This window comes from Heloderma suspectum, chromosome 14 (assembly GCF_057233095.1).
Source record: "Heloderma suspectum isolate Gila_16-S chromosome 14, 16-S_ref, whole genome shotgun sequence".
Taxonomy (NCBI): Eukaryota; Metazoa; Chordata; class Lepidosauria; order Squamata; family Helodermatidae; genus Heloderma; species Heloderma suspectum.
The window spans coordinates 19,227,964-19,242,562 of NC_139471.1; the positions used below are offsets into that span (position 1 = coordinate 19,227,964).

Sequence of the window (14,599 nt, forward strand, 5' to 3'; positions counted from 1 at the left end):
GTCATCTCAAACACAGTATGTCCAAGACTGAACCCCTCCCTCCTTGCCAAACCCTCACGCTTCTTGACTGCCCTCCACATCCATTGACACGGGGCATGAGAATACATGGAGAGTTCTGTGCAGACAGTTAAAAAAATATTCATGAACTGGTGTGGAAATGGGACAGAATGAAAAGACTGGAGAAATGAGAAAGTAAAACTGAAACAGAAATATCTGTCCATCCCTACTGAAAACAACCTCTTTCCCGCCTCCACATAGCTATGCTCTCCCTAGAGATGTGCATACTACCCTGACCTCTATTTTTCCTGATCTGGTAGCATAGTGTTTTAAGACATTCCCTGAACTAGGGGTTCTCCATAATCTATAATGAATGGGGAGATCCCAAAGACAAGGGCTTCCTTTCTGCGTAGGCTATGCTCACTTGATGGTTTACAGTTTTATGCTCAACTGACCATTAGAGAAACAAGGGATAGTTTAGACTGGTACTTTAGGGGATTTACCCTGGAAATACTGATCTATAACAAAGCTCGTGTACTGCAGTGAGAACTCATCTAACCCCAAGTGTTATAAACATATATTGTTGTGTATTAAGGCTATGTTATGCCCATAGGTGCATCAGACAACTGGGTAAGGCCTAACTGTCTGGAACAATGATGGCAGGACTTCAGCTAAATCTGACTCACTTGGGTCAAAGCTCTGGATCTGCGGATGAGTTGTTAGAAGTGTTGGAAGGCTAATCTTGCACCTGAACCCTCCCCTAGCCAGAACTGGAACATCACAGGTTTTACTCTAGTTAGTTTGGTTGGGCTGGTCAGGTGTGCCTTGAAAACTAAAGGTATACGTAGGTATCTCTGATTAAGAGACAGACGACCCCATCCACTGTTCCTGGCAATCAACAGTACCTTCAGTCAAGGTTGATCAACCTTACAGTACGGATGTCAGGGAAATCTGCAATGGATTCAAATGAGTTCCGATTTCTATTAATCTGACCTGTGGATTCCACAGCGGCAAGCTGTTCCTGAGTCACACAGATTCCAGGGACTTGCAAATCCTTTTTTTTTTTTTTTTACTTTCCAGAATTTCACACAAATTTAGTTGTAGAAAAATACTTAAAATTAAAAAAACACCAGCCGAAAATGCGCATTTCCTCCATAGGCTAAACCACGAAAATGTGCATTTGGGGAGATGTGTGCATTTTCCCAAGTGCAGATCTGTGCAAATGCAAATTTGTGCAAATGCAAATTTGTGCAAATTTGGGAAATTGGGAACATTCAATTCCGTCAGTGAGCAGACGACAGAACAAAAGGCACCTGACGATCTGCGAAATGCAGACAGAACAGATTTCATAAGATCCATACATCCCTACCTTACAGAGAGGACTTGGGACGGGCAAGAAACATCATATTTACTGTTCTGTTAGCACTAGTTAAGATAGGTAGGAAGGAGAAATCACTGAGTTGTATCCAAAGTTAGTCATATTTAGAGTAGACCCATTAAAATCAATGGGACTTAAGTTAGTCATGACTAACCCAAATCTCATTTATTTGAATGGCTGTATTCTAAGAATGACTAACTCTGGATATAACCCATTATATTGCAATGCTGTGCTGTACGTTATTAGTGTGTGTATGTCTCGATAGAGCCTTGAGCCTACAGAGAGAGTATGCGTTCCTTTGAGTCATTAGGCCTTCAGGCTTACAAAAGATCCGATTCAGGTGGCTGGAGGGGAAGAGACCTCCAAGCGATTCCGCTACGCAGACACCTACCTGTACAGGTAACAGGTAACTGATAAAGTCAACAGTAGTGGAATACTGCCCCAGAATTGTGTTCAATGAGCTGACACTCTATTCTCACCATAGCTCCTAGGGTACCTCTGGATCCTTTCGGGCCTTGAGTCCCCTTTGATCCCATCTTCCCCGGTGGGCCAGTCTCTCCAAGCTGCCCCTGATGACCTTTGCTGCCCTAAAGACAAAAGCTCACATCAGTGATGGGGTCGGGGAGCCCTAGGCCTCATGGTCAACTTGTGCTTGGGCTGTACCACTTCAGAGTGGGCTGTACCACTTCAGAGTGCAGGTGAGGCTCTCAGGACTGAACGCTCCTCCAAACAAAAGTGAAACAATTCCTGCACATTAAATAAAAACAAAAAAACAACTAGCATGTCAGGAAGAAGGCGAGCTTAGATCCCTTGTCCACGATATTTTGGTTTTTTACGTTGAGGGCAGATTCCATGTGGAGCGGTCAGGCAGTCTTGCTCCTACAGTCTGAAGTGGATCATGTTAGTGAGCACTAGGGCAAAAATGGAAGAAAAAAGGGAGATGAGGAGCATCAGTGGGCGTAGGAAGAAACAGAGGCATCCGTACCTTAAGTCCAGTTTTCCCTTTTTCCCCTTGCCGGCCTGGTTTTCCTTCTGGTCCCTGAGGAGAGCAGAGACATAATTTTTCCGTCAGTATTCAACCCGTCCCAAAGCAGATCAGAGTCTTGGTAGACAGGCCAGTTGGCACTGGAACCCTTTTCCCACCATCCTCTGCTCTTACGACTTGGATTATCCTGAGCTGTTCACACCGCCTTCACCACCTATAGCCTCTCATCTAGCTGGTGGGTTCCTTTTAATCTGTAATTCCTCTTTAAACAGATTCCAAGACAGAAGAATTGTACTGCCTTATTAGGCATTAAGCATTACTGCAGGGGTGCCATCAGGACAGGACTTTGGGGCAGACGTCCGGGCCCTGCTCCACAGAGGGGCCCCAGACACAGCACACAGTAGTGCATTTATAAATTTAGTTCCCAGATTCAATTATCGGGGGGGGGGGGGCTTTAGATAGAAGTATTATTACTTCAATTGTGAAGCACACAACTAACATTTCTCCCCTCCCCACTCTTCTGTGCTTCCCAACTGGTTCTACATTCCTGATACATTAGAGAAAAACACCAACACAAAACAAAAATCTATTTTTGATTTAAAAAGGAAGAAATACTCTGAACATGTGCAGTTTTGCATTTTAAACTCACTGAAATCATAGCACTGTTGTGACTACGGGAATAAAGTGGAGTTTGCTTTTCCTGTCCTGATCCGAAACACATTTACTTGGGAATAAGCATCATTTCATTGTAAAAAAGGATAATATATATGTAAAGGAAACCTAATAAAATGAACATCTGTAACCATGTACATGCACTGGCTGCCAAGACGCTTCCGGTCGGAATGCAAAGTTTTGATGATGACATTTAAAGCCCTAAGTGGCTTGGGACCTCGATATTTGAGGGAGCACCTCCCCCTATATATGCCTGCCCAAGGATTGAGATCTGTTGGAGAAGCCCTCCTCTGTGTCCCACCAGTGTGAGACAGACACTGTGTTGGGACATGGGAGAGGGCCTTCTCTGTTGTGGCACCCCGGTTGCGGAATGCCCTCCCCTTGGAGGCCTGATTGGTGCAGACATTGGTTTCATTTCGGCGCCAAGTAAAACCATGGCTTTTCACCAAAGCCTTTGAGGGTTAACTGAATTCCATTAAGTTGCACACTGTTTTAACTGTTTTGTTTTAGATTTTTAAATTGGTATTAGCTGGCTTAATGGTTTGATATATTTTTAGCTGTTTAAATTATTTATTATTTTATACTGTTTAAATTGATCTTATCTGTACAGTGCCCTGGGATCTTAATGATACAGGGTGGGATACAAATGTTTTAAACAAATATATAAAATTAAAAAATAACTCTAGAAGGCAGAAGACGATTCAGTCCAGAGTCTAAAATTACCTAACCATACTACTGCATTGCTGCTGCTATTCTTTAAGATTCAATTTTTCTATTTGATTAAAACAACAACGTTTGTTTGGATAGCATTTTTATTTTTATCACCAAAGAGTTTATTGATGGTTGCTTTGAAGGTTCGGAAGCAGAAAGGCGAGAGATAAATATTTCCAATAAACAAAGAAAACCCTATTGTATTGCTTCTTGGGCTGCCTGAGGAGAGATGTCCCTTCCTCTGCTAACTGCACCCTTCCCTACTTTTATTGATTTATTACATTTTTATCTGACCCTGCCTCCAAGGAGCTCAGGGTGACATGCTTGATTCTTTCCCCTGCACAATTTTATCCTCACAACAACCCTGTGAGGTAGGCTAGGGCTGAAACAAAGTGACTAGCCAAACTCAGTGGCCCTGTTCAGACATAACAGCAGCATTTAGTGGTAAATCATGGGTTAATAAACCCAGGAACTGCCTGAGCCGCACCCAAGCTTCTTCCTGTTTCCATCAACAACCCTGGAATGCCACATTCAAGGGTTGTTTTCGTGACCTCGAAACAAGGGCACTTGGGACTGTTCGTGGGTTAAACAACCCCAAGTTAACTTAAGAACAAGCCATGGTTAACCCAAAATTTGCTGACAGATGCCACAATTATGTCCAGACAGGGCCAGTGAGTATGCTTCGTCGATGAGTAGGGATTTTGAATCTGGGTCTCTGCAGTCCTAATCTATCCCTCTAACCACACTGGATTTTTCTGCTTTCAGCTTCATCCAACTGTTGTTTTTATTGCTCTTTTCTTTTCTTTTCTCATATCAGTATGTAGGTAAGTGTACCATTCATCTAAAGAACCTGAGTTTTCTGCACCAGAACATCTATTCACCCAAGTGGGCTTCGTGATACGAGTTTGCTTCCACACTAGCTCTCTTCTCTGAAATTGTTTCAATGTTGTCCTCCCTTGTGTTTTCAGACATGATATGTATCATTTTTCTGTTTTGATTTTGGCAATAGAACGCAACTGTACCACCTGCCTGTGCAGTGTGGACAGGCAAAGTGCTATTAAGGCTACTGTGCCTTTAACTAAAAGTTTCCTCCTTGCAGTTTCTGCCTCTTTTTATTACTTCCTGTTCAGAGTGTCTTGAGAGTAATGATGGATTCCCCCTCATCTATTTAAAATATTTTAATAGCACCCTCCACCCAGTTTAGGATTTCAGGGCAGCTACCACCATATTAAATCACAAATAAAACAACAGTAAAATGCATAACAGTTAACATTTGCAGCTAATTAAAATGCCTGGATGAACAGAAGCATTTTCACCTGGGGCCCCATAACTGTCAGTATCTGTTCCCCATGGGAGGGGTGCTTTAATTACCAGTTGTCTTGTTGTTTTTTCTTCTTTTACAGTGAAATGTACTTTATAAATAAAACCACATCTGGAGGTGCTGGGTTGCACACGTCCACAGGGTAATGAAAGAATCAGCACAGAGAACACCTTATTTCCAGCACTGGATGCACCTGTCCACAAACAGCAGGTAGCGAAGAAGAAGAAGAAGAAGAAGAAGAAGAAGAAGAAGAAGAAGAAGAAGAAGAAGAAGAAGAAGAAAGATGTGGGAGCTATTAGGTACTTTCCCAGGGATGTGGGATGACACATCTGCATTTCATCACTTGGACCATGGAAGCCAAGGGACTCTGTTTTATGATGAGTCTTGCAGCCCACAGGCAGTGGGCCAAGGAACTGGTGGGACAGAATGGAATAGCAGCTGCCAGAAAACACGTGAAAGAATGGGTTTGCATGACATTCTGGCAACAAGGACTTCGAGTTTTCATCAGGGTTTTCTCTGCCACTTTGTTGTCCCATATTACGCTTGCCGCTCCCAATATTGATGCTGAGAAAACCACGTTCGGACACCGCACACACCCGCTCGGCCTAATTTGGTCCCGGACAGAGATTTCTGTTGTATGGAACAGGGAGCTCTCTGCCGTTCCAGAGAGCTTCCAGACCTTACCGACAGGAAAGGGTAAGATATGGGATGAGAGGGTGGGGCGGGATAGGGACACTGCGAGGCATCTCACAGAGCTCCATGGGGCTAGCTAACATTTACAAAAAGATGAGTTGGGGAGAGATATCAATCCCAGTGAAATCACTGGGAGCTATAGTCAGGGCCAGAAATATTGGAACACGGATAAATGTTTTGGCACTTGGCCTCTGTACACCACCACACTGAAGCTGAAAGGAAACACACCCACATGGGAGCGAAGTCAGGACTTTCAGCTGTAATTCAAGGGCTGTGACAAAAGTGGGGCACTAACCATTCAGGAAGGAAAGCCAGTGGCATACACACACACCCATCATTGGTGGCTCATAAGTCATGGAACAAATGGCTGGCAAGCAGCTGCATGGCAAGGTGTGGCCTGTTTCCTGGGTGCCCCATGACCAATCAAGCAGATAGAAGGCCTGGAGGTGGTTCTGAGTGTTACATTTGCATTTGGTAGCTGTTCGCTGGAACTCCCAACATGAGGTCCAAAGAGGTGTCCATGCGAGTGAAGGAGGCCATCATTAGGCCGAGGAAACAAAACAAACCCATCAGAGAGATAGCAAAAACAGTGGGAGGCAGCCAACACAACAGTTTGGAACATCCTGAAAAAGAAGGAATTAACTGGCAAGCTCAGCAACAGCAAAAGGCCTGGAAGACCACGGAAGACAGCTAAAGTGGATGACCACAGAATTCTGCTCATGGTGAAGAGGAACCCTTTCACAGCTTCTAGCCAGGTCAAGAACGCTCTTGTGGAGGTAGGCATGTCATTGTCAACATCTACAGTCAAGAAATGGCTTTATGAATGTAAATACAGAGGCTTCACAACAAGGTGCAAACCACTGGTAATAGTCAAGAACAGACAGGCCAGATTAGCCTCTTCCAGCAAACACCTAAAAAAGCCTGCCCAGTTCTGGAATAAGATTCTTTGGACTGATGAAACCAAGATTAACTTCTACCAGAATGATGGGAAGAGAAATGTGTGGAGAAGTAAAGGAACCGCTCATGATCCAAAGCATACCACATCCTCTGTCAAGCATGGTGGATGCAGTGTTATGGCGTGGACATGTATGGCTGCCAATGGAACGGGGTCAGTGGTGTTTATTGATGACTGACTGCTGATCAAAGCAGCAGGATGAATTCTGAAGCGCATAGGGCTATGCTTTCTGCTCAGATTCAGCCGAATGCTGCCAAACTGACAGGACGCCGCTTCATACTGCAGATGGATAATGACCCGAAACATACAGCAAAAGCTACCCAAGAGTTTCTCCAGGCAAAGAAAGGCAGGAGGATGGTGATCTGAAAGTGGAGGAATTAACATCTGTCCCTTTGTCATGGTCAGATCAGTTCCTGCTGAGGTTTAGACTCCTGGCGGCCTTTCCCCTCTGCAAGGGTGGGGGACCTATTAAAATGGCCCGCCCCCGGAGATTAATGGATTCCGATGGATTCCAGAGGGCTCTGGGGGATTTTCCTGCTGGTACGGCTGGTGCTCCTGTCGAAGCCCAGGTCGCTCTGTGGAATGCAGAGATGACTCGGGCGGTTGACACGATCGCACCCAAGCGCCCTCTCCCTCTGAGCAGAGCCCGGCCAGCTCCTTGGTATACAGCTGAGCTGAGGGCAATGAAGCAAGAGGGGAGACGGCTAGAACGCAGGTGGAGGAAAACTTGTGCTGAGTCTGACCGAACACAGGTAAGAGCCCACTATCGAGCCTACTCTGTGGCGGTGAGGGTGGCAAAGAGGCAGTTCTTTTCCACCAGCATTGCATCTTCTCAGTGTCGTCCAGCGGAGCTTTTCCGAGTGGTTCGCGGCCTGTTACATTCTGGGCCAGGGAGAGAGACGGTGGAACCCTCGGTAGCACTCTGTGACGAGTTTGCACGGCACTTTGAGGATAAAGTCGCTCAGATTCGTCATGAATTGGACACCACCATTAATGCAGTTCCATTGGTAGAGGCGTTCAGAGCACCGTCTGGTTCAGTTTTATTGGATGAGTTTCAGTTACTAAGGCCTGAGGATGCGGACAAGGTGCTTGGCCAAGTCCGATCGACCACTTGTGTGCTTGACCCTTGCCCTTCATGGCTTATTAAATCAAACAAGGAGGGGTTGTCCAGCTGGGTCCAGGAGGTTGTAAATTCCTCCTTGAGAGAGGAAGTGGTGCCTGCCGCTTTAAAAGAGGCAGTAATTAGACCACTCCTGAAAAAGCCTAACCTGGACCCAGAGGATGTTAACAATTATAGGCCAGTGGCCAACATCCCCTTCCTGGGCAAGGTGCTTGAGCGGGTGGTTGTAGGACAGCTCCAGGCACTGTTGAATGAAATGGATTAACTAGATCCATTTCAATCGGGCTTCAGGCCTGGTTTTGGAACGGAAACTGCCTTGGTCGCCCTGTGGGATGACCTCTGCTGGGAGAGGGACAGGGGGAGTGCGACCCTGTTGATTCTCCTGGACCTCTCAGCAGCTTTCGATACCATCGACCATGGTATCCTTCTGGATAGGTTGTCTGGGTTGGGAGTAGGAGGCACTGCACTGCAGTGGTTCCGCTCCTACTTGGATGGCCGATTCCAGAAGGTGGTGCTGGGGGATTACTGCTCTGTGCCATGGCAATTGTGCAATGGGGTTCCACAGGGCTCTATTTTATCCCCCATGCTGTTCAACATCTACATGAAACCACTGGGGGAGGTTATCCGGAGGTGTGGGCTGAGGTGCCATCAATATGCGGATGACACCCAGCTCTACCTCTCTTTTACATCAAAACCAGGTGAGGCAGTGACTGTTCTGAATCAGTGCCTGGCCACGGTAATGGACTGGATGAGGGCTAATAAACTGAAACTCAATCCAGACAAGACGGAGGTACTGTTAGTGGGTGGTTCGTCTGCCCGGCTAGGTGATATTCAACCTGTTCTGGAGGGGGTTGCACTCCCCCTAAAGGATCAGGTTCATAGTTTGGGGGTGCTCTTGGATCCAGAACTGTCACTTGAGGCACAGGTGAACTCAGTGGCACGGAGCACTTTTTATCAGCTTAGGCTGGTATACCAACTACGCCCTTATCTGGACAGAGATAGCCTTGCTACAGTTATCCATGCTCTGATAACTTCTCGTCTGGATTACTGCAATGCGTTATACGTGGGGCTGCCTTTGAAAATGGTCCAGAAACTTCAGCTGGTCCAAAATAGGGCAGCAAGATTGTTAACAGGGACTGGCCTGCGAGCTCATATTACGCCAGTACTTTTCCAGCTGCACTGGCTGCCAGTCCATTTCCGGGCCCGATTCAAAGTGCTGGTGTTAACATTCAAAGCCCTTAACGGCTTGGGGCCAGGTTACCTGAAGGATCGCCTCCTCCCATATGTGTCTGCCCGGACCTTAAGATCATCATCAGCGGCCCTTCTCCGCGAGCCCCTGCCAAAGGAAGTGAGGCGGGTGGCTACTAGGAGGAGGGCTTTTTCTGCTGTGGCACCCCGGCTCTGGAATGAGCTCCCTAGTGAGGTTTGCCTGGAGCCTACATTGTATTCCTTTCGGCGCCAGGTGAAGACCTTTTTATTTTCCCAGGCATTTTAGCATTTTAGCCTTCTAAATTTTTATCTTTGCTGTTTTAAATCTGTATTTTAAACTCCTGCACTGCTGCTAGGTTTTATTGTGGTTGTATTGTTATATTGTGGTTTTAATGTTCTGTATATTTTAAATTGTTTTATTGTGTGTTGTTTGGATTTAATTTTTGTGAACCGCCCAGAGAGCTTCGGCTATTGGGTGGTATAGAAATGAAATAAATAAATAAATAAATAAATAAATAAATAAAAGTGGGATGTTCTTCAATGGCCAAGTCAGTCACCTGATCTCAACCCAACAGAGCATGCTTTTCACTTCCTGAAGACAAGACTGAAGGCAGAACGACCCACAAACAAGCAGCAGCTGAGGGCAGCTGCAGTAAAGGCCTGGCAAAGCATCTCGAGGGGGAAAACTCAGCATTTGGTCATGTTCATGGGCTCCAGACTTCAGGCAGTCACTGAGTGCAAAGGATTTTCATCCAGGTATTAAAGGCGATCCTTAAGTTTGAAATGATGTTGGTTTGTTCCATTACTTATGAGCCACCAACGATGGGTGTGTGTGTATGCCACTGGCTGTCCTTCCTGGATGGTTAGTGTCCCACTTTTGTCAAACCCCTTGAATGACAGCTGAAAGTCCTGGCTTCGCTCCCATCTGGGTGTGTTTCCTTTCAACTTCAATGTGGTGGTGTACAGAGGCCAAGTGCCAAAATAGTTATCCTTGTTCCAATATTTCTGGCCCTGATTGTATATGCAGCAACTAAATAACAGAATTAGTCATGTAACACTTCTCCCATAGCCAGTGGTGTTGCCAGGGTTGAGAAGGCCCTGGGGAAGAGATGGCCACTCCCCCCCCCTCAACACTCCCAGAGACCCCTCCAAGTTTCACTCTGCATCGTGCACTTATTTTCTCTCTGTGTCCTTCTTCTTCCTGCCACCCACGCTCCTCCTCTCTCTGCTCTGCTGCTCCTCTCCCTTCTCCGCCCTCCCCACCCCATGCTTTTTCTGTTCTCTCCCCACCCCAGTGCTCTTTCTCTCTCCCCACCCCAGTGCTCTTTCTCTCTCCCCACCCCAGTGCTCTTTCTCTCTCCCCACCCCAGTGCTCTTTCTCTCTCCCCACCCCAGTGCTCTTTCTCTCTCCCCACCCCAGTGCTCTTTCTCTCTCCCCACCCCAGTGCTCTTTCTCTCTCCCCACCCCAGTGCTCACTCAGTCTCTTCCTCCACCTTACCCGGCAGCACCTTTCTCTCCCCCACCTCCATCTCCCCTTTAACCTTCAGGAGGGTTGAGGCTGCGGAGCAAAGCTGCCGCCGCGCCCAGCATGCTGATTCCCCCAGCGTGCCTCCTGGCCCACGTGGCCGGCTGCAGGACAGCGGGAGAAATGAAGATGCCTGGTGCAACGACAGCTTCCTCTGCAATGCTCATGGTTTGTTCTCAAAGTTACAAAAAGGCAGGGTGGGGGAGAAAGAACAGGTGCTGCTGGATGGGGGGGGGAGCGAACAGAGTGCTGGGGTGGGGGAAATGAGGGGAGTGCCAGGAGGACATCGGAAGCTGCCTTATACAGAATCAGACCCAGGGTCCATCTAGCCCACTATTGGTGACACTGACAGGCAGCAGCAGCTCTCCAGCGTTTCAGGCAGGATTCTTTCCTAGCCCTACTTGGAGACGCCGGGGATTGAACCTGGGACCCTCTGCATGCAAGGCATATGCTCCAGCACTGAGCTATGGCCCCCTCCCTAGGGGAGTGCTGGGGTTGGGGAGTGCCTGAGGAGTGGAGAGCCAGGCAGAGGTCGGGGAGGCTTCACTTGGAGGCATGAAGAGCTGTTGGGCCCTAGACCTCTCCCGGCCCAGCAGCACCAGCGTGCGTAGCTCAACCACTGGAACATGGAACACCCCCCAGACCAAGATTTTACAAAGCCATGGAATACACTGTAAAGCAGAACTCTTACAAGCAAAAAGGGGGGGAAAGGCAGCATGGGGAAAGTAGGTATGAGAAAGCTAAAGCCAGAACTGCAATTGTTAAGCCAAAGCCTAACACTGACCCAAGGCCGGAAAGGTGGGTTTTGTGTTATTGTTTTTTGTATGTCTCTCAAAACATCCACAGGAGTTCTGCACATGCACCGTGACTTCTACAGAGTCTAGGAATCAATCGTACATTCTCAAGGCCCTTCCATTGCGCTGGCAGGAACCAATGGCCATGTGGTTCCTCCCCTTCCAGATCTGCCTTCATCAGTAGCCATTCCACCTGACTGCATGCCAGCGAAAGGCGATATGGCAAAGTCCTTCTGTCATAGGGGTGTTGAACCTCAGGCCCGGGGGGCCACCTGGGGTCCCAGTGACCATGCCCCCTTTCAGCAGATCCGCCCCCTTTCCCCCAGCCACCAATCACTTGGTGGTTTCCTGGCTTTTGCTCAGGATTTTTCCACCTATTCTAAAAGGCTGAAATGCCTCTCCTAAGGCTTAATTCCTGGCAGTCAGAGCTGTAAGCTAAATTAGGCGGGTGTTTTTGGTATTTCTGGGCCCGCCCCCTTTTGCCTTTGGCTCTGCCCAGCACTGGAACATTGCCCCTGAGAGCTTCTCTGAAACTGAATTCAAACCTCAGGCTGAAAGAGGTTCAACACCTCTGTCCTCTGCCTTTCATTCCTCTCCTTTTTTTCTCTCCTCCCGCCTTTAGGATGATCTCCATCAGCAGCCACTCTGCCTAGATTTTATATTATATAGAATTTCTGTATGTATGTATTTATTTTATCAGATTTATTAGCCGTCTACCTGGCCAGCCACCTGGCCACTCTAGGCAGTATACAATACGAACAACACCACAAAACACAACATAATCAACTGAACAAAACAACACTGCTCTAAAATAACCCTTTTTGTTGTTGTTGTTCAGTCGTTCAGTCGTGTCCGACTCTTCGTGATCCCATGGACCATAGCACGCCAGGCCTTCCTGTCCTGCGCTCTCTCCCGGAGCGTGCTCAAGTTCATATTCATTGCATCGGTGATGCTATCTAGCCATCTCATCCTCTGCCGTCCCCTTCTCCTTTTGCCTTCTGTCTTTCCCAGCATCAGGGTCTTTTCCAGAGAGGTTTCTCTTCGCATTAGGTGGCCAAAATATTGGAGCTTCAGTTTCAGTATTTGTCCTTCCAATGAGCAGTCAGGGTTGATTTCCTTTAGGATGGACTGATTTGACCTCCTTGCAGTCCAGGGGACTCGTAAGAGTCTTCTCCAGCACCACAGTTCGAAAGCATCAATTCTTCGGCGCTCAGCCTTCCTTACAGTCCAGCTCTCACAGCCATACATTACTACTGGGAAAACCATAGCTTTGATTAGATGGACCTTTGTCGGCAAGGTGATGTCTCTGCTTCTTACTATGCTGTCTAGGTTTGCCATAGCTTTCCTCCCAAGGAGCAAGCGTCTTTTGATTTCATGGCTACAGTCACCGTCTGCGGTGATCTTGGAGCCCAAGAAAGTAAAATCTGTCACTGCTTCCATTTCTTCCCCTTCTATATGCCAGGAAGTGATGGGGCCGGATGCCATGATCTTAGTTTTTTTAATGTTGAGTTTCAAACCAGCTTTTGCACTCTCCTCTTTCACCCTCAACAAGAGGCTCTTGAGATCCTCTTCGCTTTCTGCCATTAGGGTGGTATCGTCTGCATATCGGAGGTTGTTGATAATTCTCCCAGCTCATGAAAGAGGAGGCATGGCAGAGGTCACTAGGGAAGGAATTCCACAGAGTGGGGGCCACCACAGAAAAGGCCCCCTCCCTAGTCCTCACCAGCCTAGCTGTCCTGGCTGATGGGACAGATAGAAGGCCTTCCAAGGCCCATCTCGTTGAGCGGCATCCCTGGTGTTGCTGGAGGCGCTCCTTAAGATAGACTGGGCCAGAACCTGATAGGGTTTTAAAGGTCAATACCAACACCTTGAATTGGACCCGGAAAACAACTGGTAACCAGTGTGACTCCTTCAGCACTTCATTGTGTAACAGTCTACAAGCAAGTCAGTGCTTACGTTTGCATATTTTCCTCTTCCTACCCCATTCCTTTTCCCTTTTGTATCATACCTCTTAGACAGCAAACTATTTAAACAAAAACAAAATGCCTGAAAGCAACTTGAATGCTGGCAAAAGGAGGGGAGGGCATATCAGGGTAGCAGTAAGTCAGGGGTGGACAACTTCTGGTCTTCCAGATGTTTTGCCCTACAACTCCCGTCTGCCCTCACCATTGGCTATGTTGACTAGAGCTTATGGGAGCTGTAGGCCAAAACATCTGGAGGGCCACAAATTGAACACCTCTATAATTAGTATGGTCCTGATCATCTGAAATCCCCAAACTATGGAGAGAAATTTGGATGGGGAGATTTTCATAAGTATACCCAACTCTTAGTGCTGCACACTTTCTGGATGTTAAGACTGAACAGTTAATTCAGAAAAACAGCACACCTCCACTCTTAGATACTGGGAAAGTAATAAGGCAAACTTTCAACAGAGAGTGCAAAGTTTTCTGAAATTTTGGAATTGCTTCTCTGGAGGAAAGAAGAGAAAAAAGGCCAGTGTAGTATGCAGAACACTAGAGTCTAACATCTCTTGCCACCTCTTGGGGTTCATTGCTTTTGAGTTTTCTTAGCTCTTGTCCTCTCTAGCAAAACCCTACTGCGATGGGCACTTTTTTATATGAGAATAATTCACTTCCAATGTTCATTTTGATTGGATTCAACTCAGCTGGCCAAGAAAAGAGAACTCTTTGAAACCCTTTGATATGTCTTATTCTCTGAGAAGCCTTGTATATATTCTCTGTGTGCGCTTCGGGGGTCATCGGTCTGGTTGAGAAAATAAATTTGCTTCCAAGCTTCCTCCTGAAATGGGATTCTTCCCAAGAGTGACTTCCCTTCCAGAGATCACCCCATTTAACTCACCAATAACATAAAACCACAGCAGACTATTATCGGTTCAGCAAAGAAGATGCTGCTGTTTCGGACCATGTCAGAACTAAAATGAAGGTATCCATCAAGTGGGAGTCAGGAACCGGGGGTCAAGCTACAAGGTTAAGGATACAATCCTATGCATGTTTAGACAGAAAGAAGTCCTACAATTTCCAGCATTCCCTAGGAGTTGTGGGACCTATTTCTGTCTAAACATGCATATGATTGCACTCTAAGCCAGCGTTAAGGGGCTGGAGGTCAAAACCAGAGAACAAGCCCAGAGTTGGTCAAGATGAGCCTTGTCCAGGCAAAGTCTGAGCTAGTGAGGCAGCTATAAATTTCCTATCGCTCTCCAGAGACACCCCACACACAC

At 47.0% G+C, this 14,599-nt stretch overlaps 1 protein-coding gene across 1 annotated transcript in view; it reads right to left on the minus strand.

The window, feature by feature from the left end:
* Positions 1–14,599, minus strand: part of LOC146335737 (uncharacterized) — a 352,825-nt gene that overhangs the window by 78,436 nt on the left and 259,790 nt on the right. Inside the window, exons 37-38 of the mRNA XM_084820776.1 lie at positions 2,361–2,414; positions 1,855–1,962 (exon numbers count right to left, since the gene is read on the minus strand). Coding sequence (XP_084676902.1) covers positions 1,855–1,962; positions 2,361–2,414 — 162 coding nt within the window. The remainder of the gene's footprint in view (positions 1–1,854; positions 1,963–2,360; positions 2,415–14,599) is intronic.